This window comes from Crocodylus porosus, unplaced genomic scaffold, assembly GCF_001723895.1.
Source record: "Crocodylus porosus isolate Cpor-Errol unplaced genomic scaffold, CroPor_comp1, whole genome shotgun sequence".
Taxonomy (NCBI): Eukaryota; Metazoa; Chordata; order Crocodylia; family Crocodylidae; genus Crocodylus; species Crocodylus porosus.
The window spans coordinates 12,298,780-12,324,492 of NW_017728932.1; the positions used below are offsets into that span (position 1 = coordinate 12,298,780).

Here is a 25,713-nt window from a genome sequence, read left to right on the forward strand (position 1 = left end):
TGGAGGCGCCGGAGCGCCGCGCCGGGACGGCCCCGACACACCGACCGACCGACCGACACACCGGGACCGCGACACGCGTGGGACACCCGCACCGCGCCGCGCCGCGCGCACGCCTAGGGCCACCTGCACTCACACACGCTTACTTTTACACACGGTCTTGTATATACAGACTTACGCACCAACACACACGCTTGAACAGCACACAGATGCACTTGAACTCCACGCACTTACACACGCACGTGCACTTAAGGCATCCCCACACACACAAGTACGTGAACACCATACACTTATATACACACGCACGCGCGCGGACGCCCCCCCCCCAACACACACCACACACACAGATGCACGTGAACACATTTATACACACACACACACACACACACGTGTGTCTAAACACCGCCCCCCACATGCACATCACACACTTATACACCCCCAAGACACACACTTGAACACCCCCCCACACACACAGATGGACATAAACACAGCACATGCACTTAGACCCCCCCCTACAGACCCCCCCACATGCACACACACTTGGAGCCCCCTCCCGCACACACACACCACACACTTGTACTTAAACCCCACCACACCTGGAGGGAGCCCAGCCCACACCATGCACACACTTGGAGCACCCCCCTCCTACACACACACGTGAACACACACGGAGCCCCCCCCACACATGCACACCACACACTTATATTTAAACACCCCACACACAAACACCACACACAGATGCACTTAAACCCTCCCCACGAACACCATACACTTACACACACGCACGTACTTAAACCCCCATACGCGCACTTGAACACCACATGCACATGAACGCCAAGCACGTATACACACACACACACACACACGTGTACTTAAATCCCCCCGCGCGCGCACTCGGAGCCATCGCCCCACACACACTTGGAGGCCCCCCTGCCCCCCATACTCACACATCCAGGCTTCAGCAACTTTCAGCCCATCCCAAGCTCCCTCCCAAGAGCCGCAGCACCCGGCCGCTGCTGGAAGTTGTGCGCCCGAGGCCCCACGGCCCACGGGACCCGCAGGCAGCCAGCAGCACGGGGAGGGAGGGGGAGGGCTCAGCAGGGGGAGGGGGCCAGCAGAAATGCTTTGGGCATCTGCCTCCTCACAGCCTCCCCGTGGGTCGGGCGGCATTCAGCAGCACGCGTGTTGCCGCCGCTGGACACGGTGAAAGTAAATCACGCAACCCTTTCAGTTCCATTCACTTTTGACTGCTTCATCACCACCCAAGGCTCTCTGCCACAAACCAAGTACCCAAGCTTTAGTTGGAGGGTCTTCTTTTATGCTGTGCACTTAACACCCCCAGATCCCACAAGCCAGCATCCTTCTGAGCTGGTGTTTCAGCCAGGAACCTGCAAACGGTTGCAATCCTGATACACCGGCAGAGGAGGTGTTGCCGCCAATGCAACATTATGGGCCGCGTAGCTTGCCACCTCCTCTGACATGTGTATTTTCCCTTATGCATTACAGCACCTAACTTACCAGGCTAATTTATATGCAGAGCATTTCTGCCGCATCCTCTAGGTGCAAATTAAGGCCCTGGTCCCACAAACAGTTAAGTACAAGCACTTAATTTTAATTACATGTTTGCTCACATTAAGCACGTTCTTAAGCGTTAGCTGGATCGAGGCCCAAACATTGCATTGCACTTACCGAGAAGGACTCGCCTCTCTGCTCTCGCTTGCTTCGGCTGCTAGGTTTTCCTCCTTTGAACAACGGCAGGAAAAGGGCACAGTGGGCACCACGTTACGGTCATTCTTGTAAACTGGGAAAGGTTTTTCCCTTCTAGTGCAGGAGCCACCTCCGATACAGTTGTGAAGCCGTATGCTGCAGCCTGTAAGTGGATTTTTTTCTTCAATGCTTACCCATTGGACAGAGCACTTCATAGGAAAGGGCCGTTTTCTTCAGAGAACTGGAGGAGGTGGTGATTGGCTTACAAGATGCTCCTATTTTCAGGCTCTATTCAATCCTCTTCACCCAGGCCAAGGACCCATTGAATTGGATCCTGCAATCACTGGTTTCTCACATTCAGGCAAAGGCACAAATAACTTTGCTGACATTTTGAGGTGGGGCGCATAAGAGATGCGAGCTACCACGGACTTCTTTGGGAGCACAGCCTCAGCATACAGGGCTGGATCAGACATCCTATATTAAGTCTCCCATGCTACTTTCTGCCCTGACAGTCGAGATCTGCTTTTGCTAATAATGATTAAGTTACTGGTACATAACTTTACACTAACGAGACACATTTCCCTGAGAGGCAGTTGCAATACAAACAATGAAGCATTTGTAAAGGGAAGAGCATCAGGTGAGAAAGGGACACCTGGAAATTGATTTGTGGGGCCTCAGGCTAGTCACCAAGTTGCTGCCCTGTGCTGTCTCTCCACCCTGGCAGTGTTTCCCCTCTGCCCAGGCACATTGCACAGGCAGACCCTGCTCTGAAAAACAGCTGCTCCAGCCATTTTATCATGACTCTAATGCTTTATTTCTTAAAAAGCCCCAACTCCTGGAGTCAAGTGATGACATTAACTACTGCTTTCACTAAATCCACACAGACCTTGTGGATGTGGCAAGGCAGCTTGAAAGCAGGAACCTTCAAAGGCTCAAACCACACACAGCAAGTAAAGAAATTATGGGTTTTTGGTTTTTTAAGTCTGAATTTTTAAAGCCAGCCACATTTTCAGGACTGATGGGGGGGCTGAATACCAAGAGTTGCCAGTTCTGTAAGTCTCTCTCATCCTCATATACAACTGCTAGAGGCAAAGTATTTTCCTTTGCTTTATCCACATGATGCATTTTAAAGAAAGATACAAGGTGCTGAAGAACAGACCCCATTAGGGACTCTTCCAGTGCGGCACTTTACCTCAGGGAAGCCGGCCACTTGATCTTCTCTGGCTACTGTACAGAACACCATTACCACTGCATCTGTGTGGGCGTTTTAAATAGTGCCAGCAAAGAGGCCTATTTTTAACTAATCCCAGACCAAAGGTGAGGCAGCACGGGCCTAGAACATCATGATTCTGTCCATCAGCACGCCGGCCACACTGAACTATTTGGAGGCAGGGAAAAGGATGGATTAAGGGAGCCGCGGGAGTTGAGCACCCCCCACCATCTTGCACAGCAAATGCCTATTTAGACTCAGCATCTGAGTGCCAGAAATGAGCTGTCCCAGAAGGAAAGGTGCCCTTCAGGGACAGGAAGGACCTTTGGATGACACCTTTGTGCTGCTTTCCCCAGATACCCAAGCACCCTGCTTCTCTCCTGCCCTCACCTGCCACTGGTTGGCGCAGCCTAGCCGGGACCAGGCAACAACCTGGCTGCCCTGAAGCTGCCGAAGGTGAGCTTGCTCCTCTGCCCGGGACTTTGCCCAGGCTCAGCCCTTTGCAGGGGGTTGGCTCTGGTGGGGATGGGCTGGTCTCAGGTTCCCAGGGCTGCCCAGGCAAGGGGCAGAGCGTACAGCACAAAGGTGCTGATCGCTCCAAACCCACCGCAGCCAAAGCACGGAGGGGAAGTGGCCAAGTGAGCTGCTTGCAGAGACACTGGTGCCATCTGCTAGGGACGCAACCACCCAGGTAGGCAGGGCAGGCTCCCTGCAGCGGGCCTGGGCAACCCAGGACAATGGGCTGGATGTGTATCCGCAGCCTGATCCGCCTAGCATGCACCCCAGGACCCCAGCAAAGGCTTTTCCCTGATGAGGCTCAATGCCCGTTTCTAAGGAGAATAGTTTGGGATCTTATTAAATCAACCGACTTCCCCAGTATCAGTCCCGGGATTGCTCTTCACCAGCTCTGCAGACAGGTTTCCCAGGAATCTCAGCCTTGCTTTATATATAAAGACCTCAGGAAAGATCCTACTGGGAGGAGCATGAAGGATCAGGCCCTGTGCTGCCTCTGCCCAGGCCCTTGTGTGCCTGGAGCAAGCCTTACCCTGCCCTGCCCATCTACTGCAGCAGTCAGGGCCATGCTATCCAACCCATGCAGCTGCTCATGGCTTGGGAAATTTAGCAACAGGGGAGCAGTAGTTAACACTCCCCCACAGGCAAATTTTCCAACCTGTGGGGAGGCTCCAGGGGTCAGGTCTGGCCTGCAGTTTGGGGATTGAGCACCCCTAGTGTATTGAGATCTGTACAAAGCAGACCAGTAAATCAGTGCTAACTCAGCCTCAGGGGTTTTATTTCACCCAAGGGCAATGGACAGAGGGTTGGTGGACTCAGGGATTTAATCATCAGACTCTACAGCTGGTCACCTCTTAGTTTAGTCCACAATCCTATCTATTACAGATTTTAAGTTTTTATATTGATACTCTAAGGGTGCGGGAAAGGATTTTGCTCTACTGAAAAGCTTCCATCCAGTCATCCGTAGGTTCTTCCCTGGTATTGTGTGGAACAGGATCAATTCCCAGCACCTTGGTCTGAACAATGTACTATATGTTGAGCCTATTACTTTTTTTTAATCTCTATATTGTGGTACCTCCTTCACATATACACCCAGTCTTAAAAGAAATGTCCCTCCCAGAAGAGTAAAGAAAGGTGCCCTGCAATTATACTGTCACCCGGTGCTGCAATAATTCTTGCTTCTTACGTCTCCCTTGAAAAGAAGCTGCGAAACTGAATAACTTGTGCAGTGGTTTGGTGTGTGTGTAGGCACGCACACATGCACAGTGGATAAAATTATGAGCTTTTAAAAGCAAAGGCCTGAAATCAAGGTTGACAGTAGGTAAACAAGTGATTCTGGAGCTTTTATGGAGGTCAATCAATCAATTACCTCTCCATGTCAGACAGTTCATCACTATCTGGCTTTTCATAAGTCACCCATTTCTGCTCAAAAATGGCCTAAGAGTAGACCTGCTAGGATCTCACATATCGGGATCAAAATGAATCAGCTGGTCATGGCAGGCTTTCAGTCGGCTCCTTGGATCAATGCAACTATAAGGAGAGAAGGGAGGAAAAAACAGATTAAACAAGAAGCAAAGGGGAGACCCGATCATGTCAAGCTGCATGTCTAGCAAAGTGTTGCAGGGATCAATATTAGGCCTTGCCCCATTTAACATCTTCATAAGCCATGTGGAAGAGAGGGCAAGCAGCATGATTATTACATTGGAAGGCAATTTACAGTGTCATCTGAAACCATTAGCCTACACAGATGCATTTTACATGCTTTTTTTAAAACAACTGTTTAGGCAATAGATTTGCTGTTTTCTCATGCTTTACAACCTTGCCCAAAGAGAACCACATTCAGGTGCGTGATATTAGAGACAAAGGAAACAACCCCAGAACTGTCTCCTTAGTTTTTCTCCCAATGTGGAAAACTTGCTCCAACATCCCAGTTTCTTTGACTGTTCAGCAAACTGGATATTCCCTAACACACAGAATAACCAAGACAAACCCACCTGTTACAGACTGTGAGAGGCAGGATACACAGAGTGAGCATAGTACAGTAATGGGAGACAGCAATGACAGAGCTGCATCTTAATAGGCTGTTAACTGAGTGGACAAAAATTGAAAGTATTAGGTCTTTAGGGGACAGTGCAAGCACTGAGCTTTGGAAATAAGCTCAATCAATATTTCTAATAACACCTCTTAAAGCATGCAAGCATTCAGCTCTGTGTTTGCTGGGGATGGGGTTCAAGCAGATGATTGGAGCTGTAAGGTTGTCTTAATCATAGACTGAAATAAAACCGAGGTGTTTTTACGATTTAGGATTACTTGTACATAGGACAAGCCTCAGGGACTTCTGCATTCCCTAATTAAAGCTTCCAAAAAAGCTATTTACACTGGTTTCTTTAAGGTGCTACACTATAATCAGAGAGGTAGAAGGCAAGGAAAGATTTAAACCAAACTGGGAAGGGGGAATCAGTGTGAGAAACCCTAAACATAGCTCTTTGTTGTCAAATACTTCACCTAGTGCTTTACTTCTCAAGCAGCTACTGACATGCAAAACTTGAGAGGGGTAAGCCTGGTTCTGCTATTCAGGGCAACTTGGAATGACAAATTACTGACACCTTGTTAGCACTGATCACCATCTTCCTCTCTCCCATTCAGAGGCATTAGGATTAGGGTCACACATCATAATGGAGGCCAGCAGGAAAGATTTTGCAAAACCTCACTGATCATTTGGGGTTTTGTTTTGGGTTGTTGTTGGGGGGGGAAGGTTGTTGGTTTGTTTGTTTTTTAATAAAGCCAAATTTGGCTCCTCCAGCCCAATGCACAATACTCTTACCTTAAAGCCAGCATTAGCCAAACTGCACATAAAAACCTCTTAAGGTTTCCTTCTGCTCTTTATCACGGAGGTCAGGAAAATCAGGGGGGGGGAAAAAGACCAGCCCATTAGGGCTTGTTTTCAGGGCCTCTCAAGTCCCTTCCACACACAAATAACGTGCAAAGAACTGAGTTAGTACAACCCAGTAATTTCTACTGTAGGTAGAGCACTGCCTCACAGAAGCACCACTACCTCAAGAAGAGACAAGCCCTTAATGAAAGGTCAGCTCCGAGGTAGAAAAACAGAACAGGCAGCTGAATGCACTTATCACCTGGGTATTTCCAAAGCAGCTTGGGATGTTGCCACTGTATCCCAGGCTCCACTCTTCATGGGTCATTATCCTTATATTGCATTTGCATTGGGACAGGCACTGGGTCTGGGGGGGGGCAGTGTCTATTATAACTGAGCCTCACTCCTGACAAGGCCTTATAAAGAGCCAATATTTCATCCCTTGAGCAGCACCAAAGGCCAGCAGTGGTTCACATCTGGATGCTATTTAACCCCTAGAGTTTAATGGATTAGAACAAATGGGTCTGGCTCTCTCCCCTAGCCTCAAGCTTTTCTTCTTTTAGCGTTCAGTAGTTGAGAAGGGGTTTTTAGAGCTATCAGAAGATGTTACCCTATTTTCCATGACACAAACATATCGAGCATCAAAACTGGGGCTCAGCCAGCTTGGCACAGGCTGCCTTCCTGACACTCTTGTTTGGCAGAGGCGACCCACAAAAGGAAAAGAAAGGGTTTGTGCTCCTCTTTCTTGAGGGAAAAAAAAAAGGGGGAGGGATCAGAGTTTCCTCCTGTACTGTAAGCTATCCCAGACTGCTGGAGAACTGGCAGGGTGAGGACATCAGAAATATTAGGAAAGCAAAACCTGATTGTTGAGAGAAGCAAGGTCTTACTATTCACGCTACTTGGGAGCCTTTCTTGTGGTATCTGATTGTTCACACCTGTTGGCAGAGCCCTTGGAAGAGCTCTCTTTGTTGAGCTCACCACACTTTTTCAACTAAGGATGAAGAAAGCAATCAGTCCACAGCACTGAGTCATCCAAGAAATCCTGACAAACAAAAGAACTTCAGGCTTGTTCCTGCTGTTTCCAAATAAGCAGGAAGGAACCTCTTGAGAAAGGCAGGTGAAGCTTTCCTTGTAGCGCATAAAAGAGCAAAATAAGGGGCATAAACTTACTCTATTCACTTAGCTGCCAGGGCTAAAGCTTTGTAAGGTGAGGCATCAACAAAGCCCACTCCTACTGTCACAGACTGGGAATCCCATAGTAGCTGCAGAGAGAAAATGCTGTTTGAGAAGCATGAACCCAAGCTGGGGGTAATCCTGCAGGGGAAAGGGAGCTTGTGGGAGCTCTATGTATAACAGGAGTGCCTGTATCTACCCTATAGAGGCCCATTACCCAGAGCACCCCTGGAAATAATTTTAAAAAAATGTAGGTGTTATTTAAAACATTACAGTATAATCCCCAGTGCAGAGCAAATGCAATGGCTGGGTTTGTAAACTTCATATGATGATGAGAACGGTTTTCCTTTGACCAAACCCAGGGTGGCTTAGATTACACCGTATTTCATATAGACACCCTTCTCCTTCAGTACCGTGGTTTGAACTGTGATGACAGCCGCAAATGCTAATCTGCTTTTCCTCGATATGTGATGTGTAAGGTAAAGTTTCCGCTGTGACCCACCCTCCACATTCAGAGCCAGTTCTTCTCCTTTCCTTCCCTTTTTTTTTAAAAGAAGACTGCCTCCCTGCCTGTAGCTCAGGAGTTTTTGCCAACAGTAGAAAGAGCAGAAATACCAGCAAGGGCTAAAAGGGCCATACTGGGGTGCTGCCTCTGTTCTGTAATAAAGGAGCTCGAGTGGATCAAAGGCAACATTATGCAATTCCACGGTGGAATAAATAAGAGTCTCACCACTGATCCTGATAACTCTTTGAATCCCTTCTTTTCATAGGCAGCTGAGACTACAGAGGCGGTTGCTCTCCCATGAGACATTGTTGTTAGCAATGCACCATGGATTAAATCAGTGGAACTCAACCTTGTTACACTCAAGATGCCCCTCGGAAAATTTCAGCTCTTAGCTTTCACTGATTTTTTTAACTAGGGGAAAAAAAATAGAGCAATTCTTCGGTCGCAAAGAACTCAGAAAGCCTGCAGCAGGCCAAAATGGTTTCGACACACTAGATTCCTGTTGGAAATCTCTGAGTTTATCTTGGAAACCATGTGTAAATGTTTGCACACCCCGCAGCGCTAATATTGCTCAGCACCCTAAAAGGATTTCATGGCATCTCAGGATGCTGCAGGACACCGGTTGAGAATCACCTGATTCATTTTGGGAGATGTCTAGAGGCCTTTTCCAAACATAGCTCCCACTTCCACCAGTTCAGCTGAACCAGTGTTAAAGCAGGGAACAGCTGCAGCGTATGCAAGACTTTGGGGGACACTTTTATTCCCCTCTCACTGTTTTAATTGAACTGGTGGCGTAAGTAGATCTGGCAGTCACCTTGCCTACATTGGGGCTTCTTTTGGCCCACAGGAACCAATGTTTAACTAGCTTGGGAGGTGAGATGCATGCATTCAAGCCTGTGATTCAGGGCAGGGTCTCTGCACATCCTAATCATGTGCCTGTTCTGCAGTGGGTACGAAACCTCAAAGGTGGAGGCGTTTTTTTGGCAAAACCCAGTTGTTTTCCACTCATCTCTTCTCAGCACTGCACACGCTCAGCCCTTGTAAGGGGACTGGAGTCCCTTCTTTGTACTGCCTCTGATGTCTATGTTTTGGCCAGCCTGTCCAAAGATCAGGGACTTGAGGTTGCTTCCCAAACCCAGGCTCTCGCAGGTGGATGCTCATGTGCTGCGAAAACCCTAACACCGAGGGTTGCAAGATGTTATCAGGAACTGCAGCTTTGTGAAGGAAGCACACACATACTACTCATTCTTTTCTTGTAGTGAGCTTGTCCTGGAGGACATAGCAAGGTCAGGAAGAAGGGGTAAGAGTTGAGTCTTACTGTGTTTTCCCTGCATTGTCCCTTTCAGGCCAAAGCCCTCGTGTTCAGCACTGCAGGGTTCACTTTGCTTCTGGCAGTCTTGCAGCACTGGGGACTCCCTTTTCTCTGCCATGAGGAGCCAGAGGCTTTCTTGGTTCCTCTCCCTGCACAGGACTGGGCTGGATCAAGTCGGAGGCAGAGCACGTTCACGCTCTGCATACATCTACTGAGGCCCATTGCTAAGATCCACTCTGGATGTGATTCCAGAGAATCGAAATAATAAATAACTGTTGGTTCAGCCCAGGAGCATCCAGAGTGGTGCTGTCGGCTTCTTGGGACTCCCATGCGGAAAGGCTACCCTATTACCTGGAAGCCAACAAAGTGGAAAACCCAGAACAGAAGCACACGATCCTCCTGACAGTCTGCGGTGCCAAGACTTTTGCCATTGTTCGTTCCCTCCCAGCACCTGCCTTACCAAAACCTGAGTCTTATGCTGAACTAACTGCTAAAGGCGCATTTTTGCCTCAGGCCATCTGTCACCCTGCAGAGATTTCATTTTTTTAAACGGGACCAAAAGGCCCATGAAGGCATAGCAGATTACCTGGCTGAGCTCCATCACCTCGCCGAATTTTGTGAGTTCGGTGATCTCCTGGATGGCCTGCTTTGCGACCGTCTCAAGATGAAGCAATTCAACGTTGCCGGCTCTCTGAACCAAACTGGACTTTGCCTACTGCATAAGAAAAAGCCTTGGCAGCTGAAGCAGCATCCCATAATGTGAGAGAAATTCGCCAGGCATTCCCCAGTGATGTCCGCTTACTCCAAAATGATCGAGAATCAGATCATCACCAGCAAATTCAGTGGATTGTACCCTCACCAACAGCACCACGTAAGCCAGTTAATACACAGACACGTTTGAGTTGTGGCAGCCAACATAGACAAAGGGAGCGCAGGTTTAGGAAGGTGGAGTGTCGTGCCTGCGAGAAGAAGGGCCACATAGAGAGGGTTTGCCACTCCAAGGCCAGTTCTGGGAGACTAAAGACTGTGGCAATGTCTTCCCTCCCAAACCACTCATGGAGTAGAGTCCTCGCCCGACCTTGAGGTCCAAAACCTACATTTGATTCAAAATGTTGGTGTTGTTGAAAATCAAGGGTCTGAGATGACTGCAAGGGTAGTAATAAATGGAAAGAAGTGCAAAATGGAAGTGGACTTGGGTTCGGGAGTATCCCCCATAGATGAAAACACATTCTTCCAGTTGTTTTGGCACCCTGTCCCCAAATTATTGAAATCTGAGTGCGGCCTGCGTGACTACTATGGACAGATTGTGGAAACTTTGGGTAGCTGTGGTGTAGATGTCCAGTATGGATCTGTTAGACAGCGTCTACCCCTCATTGTCACTAAGGGTTTGTGCAAAAGTCTTCTGGGGAGGAACTGGTTCTCACCATTGGGAATCAGTATTCAGGGAGTACACAGTCTCTGCACAGAAAGTCTGGACAGGCTCGCAAGGGAGTTTCCCCAGGTATTGTCCGAGGGATTAGGAACTTACTCGGGCCCACCTGTGATGTTCCAATGGCTCCTGCACTTGCCCCTATCTGCATGAGGGCTCGGCATGTACCTTTTGCACTGGCCGAAAACTGATGCAGAATTAGATCGGCTTATCACACAAAGGGTCCTTGAGCTACTTCTGCATACACGCTGGGTCACACCAATTGTTCCTGCTTTAAAACCTAAGGGCTGTGTCCGCGTCTGTGGGGATGACAAGTGCACTGTTGATAAAGCGCTGAAGCAGGACCCACACCCAGTGCCTGCCACTAACCAGTTACTGTCTGTTCTTGCAGGAGGGAAGGTTTTTGCCAAACTTGACCTTGCCCAAGCCTATCAGCAATTGATGGTGGATGACAAGGCCACTGAGGCCCAAACAATAATTACACACTCAAGTGCCCAAGTGCCTCCAGTTTGGATTTTCTGCGACACCAGGACTTTTCCAGTGGCTCATGGAGAAAATGCCAGCAGCACTTCCCAGGGTTGTTCCATACTTTGAGGATGTGGTGATCATGGGGCCATCTAGAGAGAAACTCACTGAAAGACTCAGAGAAGCTTTACAGAGATTCGATAAAGCAGGTTTCAGAGTAAAAAGAGAAATGTCAATTGGGAGTTTCCAATATCAACTTTCTGGGATATCAGATTGATGCTTCTGGGATTCACCCAGTTGAAGGCAAGGTAAAAGCAATACATGATGGCCCTATACCAAAATGCAGACAGGATCTTCAAGCATTCCTAGGACTTCTCAGTTTTTATCACATCTTCTTGAAAGGCAAAGCCACCATAGCAGAGCCCCTGCATCGCTTAGTGGATACAGGAGCTCAGTGGAGGTGGACCCGCCAGCACAACGAAGCCTTCCAGGGTGTCAAAGAGTTGCTGACATCAGACTCTGTCCTTGCTCACTATGATGAGCAGAAGCCACTGTCCATTACTTGTGATGCCTCGGCGTTTGGGTGTTGGTGTTGTCCTCAGTCACACATTGCTTTTTAGTCAAGAACAGTGACTTCAGCCGAGGGGAACTATGCACAGATTGATAAAGAAGCATTGGCGATCATTGCAGGAGTTTAAAAATGTCACAATTATGTCTATGGCCACAAATTCGAAATCTGAATGGACCACCGACCCCTTCTTGGAATTTTTACTATGGACAAACCAACTCCTCCTATTTTGTCTCCCCGTATGCTAAACGCATATGACTATAGTCGTGTACAAACCTGGGAAAACGGTTGCAAATGCCGATGCATTGAGCCGCCTACCACTACAAATACCCGATTGTGCTAGTCCTCCGACAGCGGAAGTCCTCATGCTGAAATCCATACCAGAAGTCCTTCTTCAGGCTGATCAGATAGCAAGGATGACTGCAAAAGACCCTAGCCTTGCCCATGTCCTCAACTGGGTGTGGAGGGGCTGGCCTGCAGACAAACTGGCTGAGGAATTCAGGCATTTTCATCACGTCAGCATGAGCTGTCTGCCCACAAGTTTTGCCTGTTGTGGGGAAATAGTGTTGTAATTCCAGAAGCAGGGCGCCAAATCATACTGACAACGCTGCATGCAGCACACCCAGGCATCATGAGGATGAAAGTGCTAGCTAGAAGTTATGTATGGTGGCCAGATATGGACAATGACATAAAAAGGGTCATGAAGGAGCGCAGCATTTGTCAAGCAACCCGTCATAATCCACCGAAGGCACCAGTATTCCCCTGGCAAATGACAAAGGAAACTGGTCATGCATCTACATTGATTTTGCTGGCCCTTTCCAAGGTAAGAACTTCTTAATCGTTGTTGACTCGTACTCAAAATGCCTCGAACTGTCTCAACTCTTACATCAGCTGCCACTATAACAGCTCTCCGTCAGCTCTTTGCAACCCAGGGGGTGCCCGACACTATTGTTTCTGATAATGGCAGTGCGTTCCCCTCAGCAGATTTCCAAGACTGCCAGCCACAACCTCATTTGAACTGTTACCATTGCACCTCGCAGGTCACAGGCCAATGGGCAAGCTGAGCGAATGGTGCAGACTGCTAACGATGCACTGAAAAGGACTGTTGTAGGAAACTGGCCAGATTTCTCTTTGCTCCACATGCAATTCCTTGCCCTACAACAGGATCCAGCCCAGCAGAGCTTCTTATGGGTCGTTGTCTCAAGACATGCCTTGACCGTGGTAACCCAGAGCCGCAGTTTAGGAAAGAAAAGGAGTGGACTCTGCATTGGCATCTGGTACCTTATGTCTTTTTGTTCCACAAGAGACCGTGTTTGCTCGGAGCTATGGGACAGGCCCACAGTGGGTTCAATCTAAAATTGTGAGCGCCACAGGACCCATATCATATCATATCCAGTCCAGACTGACGAAGGACAGATTTGGAGACATAGTGTGGACCAGCTGCGTGGGCATTCTCCTACTGATAACCCTGCACCAATCTCCACCAACAGACATGGATTCATTGGGGAAGTGCCTACCCACTTCCACCAATGCAAACCCTTTGCCATCACCGTCAGAAGAAAGCGTCACCATTGCGTCTCCAGATAGGGCCGCCATCCGCTGAACCCCTCACTGAGTCCGGCTCTATGGGAAGACCACAGCGGAAGTGGAGTCCTCCCAAATGGTTGGCTGACCATCCTGTCTGTGGGGAAGGAGTGTTGTGACTTACTGTGTTTTCCTTTTATGGTCCCTTGAAGGCCAAAGCCCTCGTGTTCAACACTGCAGGGTTCAGTTTGCTTCTGGCAGTTTTGCAGCACTGGGGATGCCCTTTTCTCTGCCACGAGGAGCCAGAGGCCTTCTTGGTTCCTCTCCCTGCACAGGACTGGGCTGAGTCAAGGCAGAGGGAGAGCAAGTATCCATTCTGCATACATATATTGAGGGCAATTGTTAAGATCCACCCTGGATGTGATTCCAGAGAATTATAATAATAAATACTTGTTAGCTCAGCCCAGGAGTGTCCAGAGTGGTGTTGCTGAACTCACAACTTTTCAGTAAAAACTGCTGATCTTGTCAGATCCAGCGCAGGAGTTGAATAGCTGCTTGTTTCTGCTGGAATGATCAGCCAGGAATTAGTTAACTGATCAGCAGAGGAAACCATTATGTTGTGCGCGTGGGCAGGATGGGAGCAAGGCTGATTTTTTGCACTGCTCTGATCTGAACCCCACGTGGTGCTTCACAAAGGGGTGCTGGTCCCTGGCTAGCAGATGAGCAAAGTGGGCAATAGAGACTGACTTCTCCAAGGCCAGCGAGCAGGCCAGTACATAACAGCTTACGCACATTTGTTCTCGAGATCCTTCCACGACGCAGTCCTTTTAACGACGCCTGCTTGCTGAGGTGCATAGCCATGATTTCATCTCAGGAGTATGTGCTTGAAATGCTAAGAATAGAAAATGCTGTCAAATATTTTACTTTAGAGCCGTCCCTTTCTGTTGATGCTCTACTCCCAGCAAGACCCGGCGTGCTTTGAATTTCACAGCTTCGTGGGACTGAAGAGCCCTCAAGTGAGTAAACACGGTGAGAACTCCTCAGATTTTGTTCAGAGGGCTGCTTCCCCTCAGTCACTTTCCTCGCTTCCTGCCTTACCCTTTTTCTCTTTGCAACCCAGCCTCCTTGTTCCCAATTATTCGATGAAGCTTAAAGGAGCTGAGTTTTAAAATACAAGACCTGGGGATGCTGAGGGCTGCAGAATCACACCGGGGAAGGAAAACCGCTTAGTACATTTTAAGGAAAACACAAGCTGCTTGCATGTGCGGTCTCTACAGTTATGCTGGCTGCAACAAAAACATGACAAGGGCTTTCTGCTTCCATGCTCTAAAGCATCCATGTGGGGCAGGAAGAAACTCCCTTATAATGCAACATTGCTATGCCAAGCAAATTCATAGGCGTATCTGGAAGTGTCCAAAGGTGCTGCATTGGAAGTGTCCAACGATGAAAACCCCGCTGAAGTGGGGTTCTTCGCTTCATCTGGAAGTGTCCGAAGGTGAAAACCCCGTTGACTGGATGAGATGCAATCCATACAGGCAGACAGGCACATCTCCCGAACAGTGAAGGATGAGCAGGCTACAAAGGATCCATCTCATAGAAAAAGGTCCTAAGAGCGGCGGGCTCGATTTTATGCACAACAGCCGCTCTCCGTGCTACTATGAAACCCAACTTCTGCAGTCAATCAGCCGAAGCCATCCTCCCTCCAGGGACTGAAGGCATCATTTGTAGGCTGTGTCTGCTTTGCTGTGGCTCAAGGTCTCCAGGAGATCCTATTAATAACAACAACAACAAAAAGTGTAGCCATGCCATTATCAGGAGAAAGCTGCTATTTTGGAAGCTCTGCGGAGAGCTTTGTCTTTCCTTTATAATTAGGATGTCTGAAAGATCATTTCACTTTTCAAGAGAGGAAAATAGGATGCAGGAAATTACCAGCCAACTTGGTTGAATCGCTCTGGCGAAGCATTATTGAAAACAATGAAGAAGCAGCAAGAAGCTACTCAGAGGAGAGGAGCTTCATTAAAAAGACTCAGTAGGGATTTCTGAAAGAGCTTCTTGACTTTTTGTTTGTCTGAAGTCTTTGGCGACAAAGTTTGAGGTATGTGTATATGTTGAGGGCAGTGGCTGCAGCAGGCAGCAGGAGGGACCAGTGGAAAGAAGGGAGGATTATTAGTGTGAATATAAGAAGGCCAGGGCTGGTCAGTCCCACGGGGTAATTGTTTCCATGATATTGCTAATTAAAACAGGAGATTTTGCATGTTTGCTGACAATATTCTTGTTGTAAAAGGGATTCAGGCTGAAGGGCAAGCCTGTTCTTCCACCTGCTTGCTGTGGAATATATGACACATTAGGGCAGAAGGGCATCAGGACTCTTAGGTTGTGTAACGCACTGGCCTTCTCCTCCCCAGCCTTTCTCCAGCTGTATAGCGTGCTTCTCCAGCACCATCCTGCATGTGCTGATGAGGTTCGTGTTCCTTCTACAGGCTCAGCTCAGTCTTGCCTCATCAAAATGGGTCGTCTGCACTGAGATATGATATGATGAAAGACCTGTTCCTCTCTTCAAAGGCAGTTGCTACCAGCTACAGGGGATATTGCTAAAGGACCAAATTTTCTGTGGTATTTAGGCACAGCGCACAAGTTACAAATGCCCCTGAATTAATTCCTCTCAAAGGCTGATGCTTCTGAAGGAGGGCTCGTGCTGCCTGCTTTCAGTGGGAGTAATGCACTCATTCGACCCCAGGAGCGGTAGTTTGAAAATGTAACCACCCCTTGCATCTGAATAAAGCTGCTTCATGGTTAGGGAGGGATGGTGCAGCCCCAGAAATCAAGCCTTGTCTCTTTCTTAGGGCCTGAGTGGCTCTATTGCATCACACCTATCACAGCTCACGTCCACTCGTCTTTTCTAGTCCACGTAGCAAGGCTGGCAAAAGGGTCAAGGTTAGCCTATAGGGTCAGGACTGAGACCCACATTCTCTTCCTTGTTCTGCCATAAATATGCCCTGGGGCCTCAAGTCACCTAAATTCTCTGTCTGCAAACCGGGGGGAACATTGTTTGCCTCGATTACAGCGTAGGGCTCTACGTGCAGGGGATTATCCCACTGATGTTCAATTCATATGCATCTGCTGTCAGCACGTCTTCTGTATCTTGATCGATACTAAGACACTCAGCTGAACTTTCAGCGGGCTATTTGGTGAATCTTTCCTGTACCCTCTGCTTGCAGGGGGATGGATGGTACAAGAGATTATACATATTACATCAAAATAACAGCCGTGGATCCTACAGCATGCCCAACAGGAGAATAGAAAGCACAGACAAGGCCCTTTACGGGTCCTGCATGTTCTACGAGTCTGTTTGTCTGTGTCTAATGAGAGAGACAAGAGGTAGAAAGCCTGCTTTGTGGAGCACATTGTGAGTTTTTTATTCTTCCTATTTCATGGTGCAGAGCAGGCTCCCCAGCAACATTGACTTCCATTGTCTGCTCTTCTCAACTCACTTTGCCACACCTGCTACAAACCCCCCTTCCTGTTTTGGGTGGAATGCTAGCTAGCCTTGCTAATCTGCTCCTGCCTTTGATGTCCCTGTGAATCTCAGCTTTGTCCCCTTTCCCCGCACGGCCGCCTCCTCAAAAGCCTCCCAGGGCATCTTTCCCCGCAGGTTTTTTCTTCCCCCTTTTCAAATGACTGGTGACACTCGAAGGCGAGTCTTTACTCCGAGGATACATACTTTCCTGTAATGTCAGTTTTGCTCTGTACCTCTGCGTGCAAAAACGCGATAGGGCTGGCTTCTTTCCTGCCAAACTTTGAAGCTTCTCTTTTAGCATGACGCATGACATAATTGCCCGAGAGATGCAATTTTGTTTCCTGTTGGCTGTCAGCGGCTGCACGTGCGAGGAGCATGGTCCAGCGAACATGAGAGGGAACTGAGAGCTGGCGACTGCACCCAGTTCTGCCACTGCCGGACTGCATGGCACCATCCAAAACACAGCACGCAAGGGTTTTTTTTGCGTAGATGTAATATCTTTTATTAAACCAACTGGAAAAAAAGTTCTTAAAGAGCTTTTGGGCACAATCACCCTCCTTGATGCTTCTCTTCACCTCCAAGGCACACGCATCCTAATTGTTCTTCAGAAATAGGAGCTGACGGGCCCTTAGGTACCAACTGTTCTTGTTATTTGTGGGGTCTCTATTCTCTCTTGTTCAGACTAGCTGCAGCGTTTTTTGCTGACTGGCTTTAGTTTCACAGTCACTTTCTTTTGCCGTCCCTTTCCCTTGTGTTATCATTATTAGTGACTCTATTTCTCTTTTTTTGGTAAAGAGAGAGCTATGGTTGCTAGACATCTGTTCTTGAGGAAGCACGCAGAGAGGACTTAAGGAGGCTTCTGTATGATAAACTATTGTTCCCAGCCAGATAACGACAATAATAACAGCAATAAAAGTAATGGTAAAAATAGTAATAAACAGACATGCACAAACAATATCATTACAAGCATATGTATAAAATTAAATGGTTTATGATAAAGCAAGGCTACTGCTCTTAGCTCTCTTACTCACAGCACACACAAGAAGTTTCACTGTTTCTGTGTTGGGTAGGTGACACAAAGCTTGTTTTTTAAACCTGTTTTTCCTGCAGTAAGTTGTTTCTCCTCTTTTTGGAACACGTTTCCTCCTTTTCCATCCTCTTCCCCACATCCCGTTTCTGTTGGATAGAACTGGAGGGAACCAGCCGATTCTTTGTATACCACAGCCCAGCTGAGCGCCTCAGTGTTTTAATGCCATAAATGCCTCTGGGATAAGAGCAGTGTTTGAACACTGAGTACATGTATTCTGAAAAAGTGCCTGTGCTACATTACAAGGGTATTGGTTGTAGCTGTGTTGGTCTAAGGACACAGGCAGACAAGGTTCTTTGGGTAAATGTGGTATCTTTTTATTAGACCAACTCGAATAGTTGGAAAAAGTCTTCTTAGCAAGCTGTACTACATTACTGTAGACGATGTTGCACCACTGCTGTGCCAAAGAAAACAACACGAATAGAAAGCAATCTAGCTCCTGACTGCAAACCCCTGGGACTCCAGGGGTGAGATATACCGGACTTATCGTTGAATTACAAACTGCATTTGCAGATAACCATTTCAGGAAAAACCATAAGAACTGATACTGAAAGCAAACTACAGCTGAGAAACACAGGTATTTCCCAATCAGGTGGATACAGCTACCTTGGATAAATGCGAGCATACGTACAGATGTGTGCATTATATGGCATTCAAACATTGAGTTTTTTTGCAATGTCATCTATGTAACTAAAAGAGGTGGATCAGATAGTTTTAAGTGGTGACAAACAAAGGAAGGATGTTTAAAAAATGATATATGGCATCAAGTTTTCCCTACTTTTCAGTTGGGACTACATTTTATCAAAAACTCTACCTCCCCCCACCCCCCATATTAGCTTGTTACATTAGAAAAACGTCCGTTTTCCAGCTTGCGAAAAAATCAACACCAGCTTGGTAACTGCCCCCAAAATATCACCAAAGTCTGAAGCACAGTGAATGGAGACGCCTTTTCAGTCCAACTGTTTAGTACTGTGGTTGCTTATTGGTATCGCTGTTACTCCGGTGATCAAATACACGCTTGGCTGCCAGGCTCCGTTCGTTAAGATTTCAAACGCGTGCTCCTTCATTATAGCATCTGAGCTCCCCACACAAGCAACAGTCTCCTGCAAAATGAGGAAAAGCTAGACTCGTCAGTCCTATTTCAGAGAGATGGTAAAAACCAAGACGATGACACAAGGAACAAAAATAAATAAATAAAATGCACCTCCTCTCCATACACCAATGCAGCAAAAACCAAGGACATCATTCCCTTTAAAAAAAAAAGAAGAAAAAAAGCAAGTTGCAGGTTAACTTCCTCGTTTACCCACTAGATGTCTCTACTGCCCATTTGTTTTTTTGGTTTCTATCCCTGAATTTTAACGGCCCCATTTTGTTTGTTCGTCTCTGTTTACTTTTTGGAGGGATTTGGGGGGCTTTTGTTTAATCTCCAGTTTGGCATTTATGAAGAGATCTTCTCGGAAGAATCAGCGTTTGTTCATTAGTGTATCTAGCATCCTGAACAGCTAATCGTGAGCCAGTACACGGGGATTAGCATAAAGCACGTAGCCCACTGCCTACTCCCCCGGTTAATCATGTCTCCTGTGTCATTAGAAAGGGGAAGTGTTCTATAGTTAGGCTGATATTCCCATTTGCCAGAAGGATCTTCAGCAAATACTAAGCAGCAAATAACTAAGCACTTCAAGAACACTGGCTGCTAGGCCGATTAGTTAATGGATAGGAAAAAAACACGCACCACCCCAATTTTATACATGAGGGAACAAATTCTGGAGTACTTCCAGGCCATGCAGCAAGTCAGAAGCAGAGCTGAGACTGGAAGCAAAATTTGCAGCTCGTAATCTGAAGCTCAGAGCGCCAAACGCTCTCTATCACCTTTTGGCTGGGCGCGTCTACATGCAATGCTTCCTGCGTGTTAGCCTGTGTGGTGGTTAAAACCTGTGCTAATAGCCTCCTGCACAGTGTTATTGGGCTAATGCACAGTAAGCGTCACAAAATAACTGTGCGCCAACGCTACTGTGCAGTAATTCTGGTTACTGCACATTTAGTTAGTCTTTTATTAAACAAGCACTAAACTAAATGCACAGTAATTAAGGTCCATTAATGAACGTGTAGCTGCACCCTCTATGTCAATGGCTCTCAACATTTTTAGACTCCCCTCGGAAAACCCCAGCTCTTAGTTTTCACTCGTGTTTTGAATGCAGAAAATAACAGCAATTCTTCTGTTGCAGAAAACTCCCAAGGACCATAGCAACTCAAAATGTTTTAACTCGACGGGTTCCTGTTTGAAATCACTGGATTTATTTTGGGAATGACATTTGCCTGCCTAACAGTGATAACATTGTGCAGCACCCTCGAAGTGATCTCAGTGCACCCTGGCTCAGAATCACGGCATTACCTACTCAGTTCCAACATATACAATGGGAAGCAAGTTCAGAGTGAATGAGTAACTACACAGGTGAACTAAGTCAAGTCAAAGCCACAAAAGGAGATCCAATCCTACCATCTGACAGAAGCAAACTGTTTAAGGCGGCACCAGAAATCAATGAGTTGCAAAAAGTACTCATTTAAGATGAATTGAGTTCAATCTATGAAATCTAGAGTTCAAAGGGCCCATATAATCTAGCAAATATAGGTTCTGGACTGGGAGTCAGAAGAGGGTTTTTTAAACTCTGGTATTGACCTGCTGAAGAACCTTGGCTTCAGTCTGTCTGTATTTCCACTGCATCTTTCTAAAGCAGCTAGAAAAAAGATAGAGCACCTGTTACAGCTGTGGACCATAGGCATCAGGTAATAAGTGCTAGTTCTGACACAGTTCACATGCCATCAGCAGCCGATTCAACTCATTGGGATCACTCATTTAACAATCCAGAAAATGTGCAGACAGCTGATGTCAGAAATTGTTCATTTTGAAAAAAATCAGACCAGAACCACAGAGTACGCATAAAGAATGAGTTGATGGCATTAAAACGCACCGGTAATTACTCAGACGAACAACACTCGTCTCAAATTTTTAATGATTATATGCGGACAAGTTAGTGCCACTACACTAATTTTATGGTCGAAGAATCTTTCAAAACACGCTCATCCTCTGATTTAGTGTGGCTGGATAGCAGACTGAATAATGACTTTGTAACTCAGTGTTTGAGTCAGCTTTGCCAGGCTCACTGTGCATCATTAGCGTAAGCAGCAAGTTGCCCAATCCAGGCATGAACTGGAATACTGACAACAAGTGGGTCATGAAGATCTCTTTAGGTTATGGTAAGCTGCAAATTTCATTATCGTAGCAATGTGGATTACTGTAGCTAGTGTTAGTCGCATGCGATTTTCATGAAAGACCTCTCCTAGATGCGTTCTTAGCTTATACAAACTATTTGGAACCCTAAAATATTTGGTTCATAATTGTATGGATAGTTATTGTCAATTTTAAAACTATTTATATTTTTAGTTTCTATTTAATTACTCAATTTAGATGTTGCAACTGGGGATGTTTTGTATTCAGTGGGCATGTCTACTTGTTCATGAATGCGCCATAATTACAGCGCATTATGTTTAGTACCTGTAACAACAGGTACTAATTTAATGCACTACTGCACGTTAGCACAAACGAACACTTTGTGTGTGATGCTTAATCTTCACTGGACTAATCTACTGCGCATTAGCATAGCTCTTGCCAGGCACACTAATGCACAGTAGAATTTAGCCACTGGGTTTAAATGTCTTGTGTAAATCCACCCAGTATTGTGGAAACTAGGTTCAATCAATATACTTCTATTATAGAAGATCTACGATATATTGTCCCCAGTAATTTCTACATAAATGACAAAGCTTAGTACAAGCTATTACCCGGCAAGATTTAAGGACACATTAAAGTTGTTTGGCATTTTTCCAGTGGATATCAAATTAATCACTAATCTCATTAGCAATATTAGAATTACCAATTTAGTTTCCGATTTATCTGAAGGCTGCTAAATTAAATTAAGACAAACCTCATGGAAGATAGGGAAATAAGTAAAAGAGGCTAGTGGGGTGGGCATGTGAGGCATTCTACCATGTAACTCTGCATTTGGATGTAAATTAAATTGCAGGAAGACAGCTGCAGAATACAAATATGAGAACATCTAGGAAAAAATGGCAACTAATGAGGCATTCATGTTGAATCCCCTTAAGAGGCTTGAATGCTTGACTTTGCCATTGGCAAGGACAACTTGTAGGACATTTTACTACAAGAAATGCAGTTATCCAAAATTGTACCAGTGAGCAGAACTCCTCACAACAAAAATACAGAGCTCACAAGCAGCATATCAAAGGGCAGGACTCAATTTTCAGTCTTGTTGACTTTCTAGTTAAATCAGGAAAGAGAACAGAATGCAAAAATTAACTATTTGAGACCAGTTCCAGCCATTGATTACTACACCACAGGAAAAAAGATTTGAGTGAGTGCATTCATTTTAACAGAGATTGAATTTTATACTGGCAGATTGTTAGCCATGTTAGTCTGAAGTCAGGCAGAAGGCAGGGTAGAGGTGCACCATGCAGACACTCTAAATCAAAGATATATAAGCTTGCCATTTTATGCCAGCTACTCTGTGGCATCAGTAGTTCATTTGGCAGGTCACGCCAAGCAGTGGTATTTCATTTCTTAAATTGGACTTGCAAAGAAATAAGCACAGTTGCACTAAAGCCTTTACTACTATACTTTTGCTCAAAAGCCTCAGGGTCAAACTAAAAATTTGCAAGCATAAGGCTATTTAGGAAGTGTAAGTGGCAACTATATTTAGCACTATCCAGGTCTGAACGTTTAAGCTAGCAAAAATCAGTCTCAGATACATAAAAAACAAAACAAAACTATGGGTAGCTTGTGTTCCTGTGGCATAACTTCTAATCAGCAGTTTAAAATGTTATCCACAAAAAAAATATCTAATGGGTAACTGTGGGTCCCAAAGACATGCATAATTTGAGTGTTTGCTTTCCTTAGAAAACTTTTCACCTGGGTAAAATGCATGAAAACCCAAGAAGCTATTTGAAAACAGCAGCTACTATGCCTTCTGGAAGCTGTAGCTCTGGCCTACATCCCCACTCTCCAGTTTGGACTGTGTTCTCTAAACCACACCGAACTCTGTGCATTTACTGTGGGGGCTCAGCAAGAGAAGACCAGGGCGGGTATATCATGGAAGACAGTCTAACTAGCCAATCCAGCTTGCCGGAGAATGGGGGAAATCGGACACCAAAGCTGTGTCTCAAGTCTAAAACTAAATTTCTGAATTTAAAGTGTTTCGTTTTAGGCTGGAGGCACCTTTTTGTCAAAGCTGCCAGAGGAAAAAAAAAAAATCCTCAGCTTTATATTTGCTATGAAAATGAAGTTATATTTTTGTCCAGAGAAAAAACCACCTCATTTTCCAACCATTTCTACTTGAAGTGATGCTAGGAGACTTAGTTAGCAGTTAAGTTGGAGTCAGGGAGAAGGCCAGGCAAGAGTTGCACTTCACAGACTAATTCAGAAGCGTAAGCTTTTGTAAGCAACAGCTTAAAACACTGATACTGTAGTATCACTTGGATTTAAAAAGGACTTGGGTTTTTCCTTCATCAGTTCTTCATAGGTACAGCTACTCCTTGCTTAATGTTGTACTTATGTTCTTGAAAAGTGCGACTAAGCAAAACACTGTTAAGGGAATCCAATTACATCACAGTATTTACCTACTAGCAGACAGTGGCCAAACGACGTTATAGCTTAGCATTGCACAACTTTAAGCGAGTACGTTCTCAGATGGATCTGCAACGTAATAACGAAACGTTAACCAGGACAATGCAAGTGAGGAGTACCTGTACTGCATTAATGGTAACATTCTCAAGCCACCACTTGCACACTGAGAAAATGCTTCAAGACGTATTCCAGCATTACAAGGAAAGGAAGATGCTCAAGCATCAGGGAGATTTTTCTTACAGTGACCATCACATCATACGAGGATTTTTTAGTACGTACAGAAGTGGCATTACCAGAATGACTATACCCACATTCAGTAGCTAAACTAGGAAGTGGGTCATTTTGTCCTTCGTATGAAAAACAAAAGCATGAAACATTTGAAGTTGGACCCTGCACTCAGGAACTTAAAGATATCAAACCAAAAGTTGGCACCTTTCCAATTTTTTTCAGGCTTGTACATAGGAAGATGCCTTGAATCTTTAGAGTTTTAGCATGTGTTTTACAAGTAATTTTACTTTTGATCCAATTCAACATTAACTATGTGTGTGTAAAGGCCAAGCATATGCTACCCATGAAAATGTAAAGGTGAATGCTTCCATGACTGGAGCATAACCATTTGAAATCAATAACAATGTCCTAAGAAAACAGCAGCAAAATATTCTATTTAAAAAATATCTTTCCAAGGCTGCCAGTGAATTCAGTTCAATTTTCTTACAAGCCACCACCTACACACATGGGTCACTCATCTGTGTAACATTTATGTCAGTGTAAGAACTAGAAAGACATTACAAATGACTAGGGCATGTCAAACATAAGACCGGGGGGGGAGGGGGGGGAATTATACAGAGTTGGGGGGACACACATGTCCTGTCTACACCAGCTTAATAATTAAGAGACACTATTCCACTTATTATTGTCTAATCAGGAGCAATTTGTAAACTTCTAGTTATGTGCTATGGCAGGTAAGGGTGCAATGAAATGTAGAAAGGCCATCTTGCTGAAGCCATTTTTTGAAATGCTGAAATGAAACCAGCACTGCACCACAACCGTTTTATTACAGAATCTCCAAGTGCTTTACAAACATTAGTGCCACAACGCTATCATGAAGTACGTATCGTCTCCACTTCACAGACAAGGAAATGAAAGATTGACACACTTCTGCAGGCACACAGGCTGCCAGGTCCAGTACCTTGTCCACTGGACCATCTCTCCTCAGCAGAAGGATCAGCAGGAAAGAGAAACATCTTCCAAATTATTCCATTTCCTTCTATTTAATTTGATGAGAAATCAAATGCTGAGTTTCCTTTTAGCTATGAGATGCTACTAGCAGCCTCCAACCTTTTAGAGGTATGGTTGCAGGGCAGTCCTCAAAGGAAAGAATTTAAACAAGATCATCTGCTTTGCATGAAAGAGTCTGTGTTTTCTAACTGTAGGTGTTTACATTAGAGCAACTGGCCAGTATCGCCTCCTCCTCCTGGGGTACAATGTGCCAATACACATCTGTCCTCCACTGCAGGCTGCCAGCCTTTCTTGCAGGCTACATGTACTAGGGCTGCAAACCACTCTGACATAATCCTGGAAGTAAATGATTTTCAAGCATTTTAACACAATTTCATTGAACACACAGCCAGTAAGATTGTCAAATATAAATTTGTCAAATTTCTATTTTACCTGTTAACATTTTCAGATTGCTGGGAACAGGGCCGGTCACTTAAAATATATCTATACACAGCTTCACCAGGAGCAAACCCACTTCAATTTACAGTATGAAGCTCACAGGTCTACCATAGCAATTTGGTCTGTAGTATCACATTCTAGGACTACTACGCCACCGAGGCATCAATATTATCTTACGGTTTAGCTATCAAACATCCCTACTCCCCCAGTTCTTTAGAATGTGTTAACTTGGGACGTAATCTAGTATCACAAACTTGCTACTCCTGTACAGAATTAGTTCCTTTGAAGACATCTTTTAAACCATGAGCCCAATACCCCTCATACTTCTACTCTTCCTCTCTTCTCCAATTGGCATCTTCCCACTGCCATTCTTGCATCCAAATGCAATGAGATTACTAAATCAAGTGTAAAAATCCCAATTAAATATCCCAATTAAATATTTGCAAAAGTTTTCTACTC

General features: G+C 45.7%; 1 protein-coding gene across 1 annotated transcript in view; it reads right to left on the minus strand.

Annotated features, from left to right (window-relative positions):
• The window catches only part of VEZF1 (vascular endothelial zinc finger 1), a 27,196-nt gene extending 13,849 nt beyond the window's left edge, over positions 1-13,347 (minus strand). Inside the window, exons 1-2 of the mRNA XM_019545307.1 lie at positions 13,273-13,347; positions 9,876-10,001 (exon numbers count right to left, since the gene is read on the minus strand). Coding sequence (XP_019400852.1) covers positions 9,876-10,001; positions 13,273-13,347 — 201 coding nt within the window. The remainder of the gene's footprint in view (positions 1-9,875; positions 10,002-13,272) is intronic.
• Between the last annotated feature and the right edge of the window lie 12,366 nt (positions 13,348-25,713).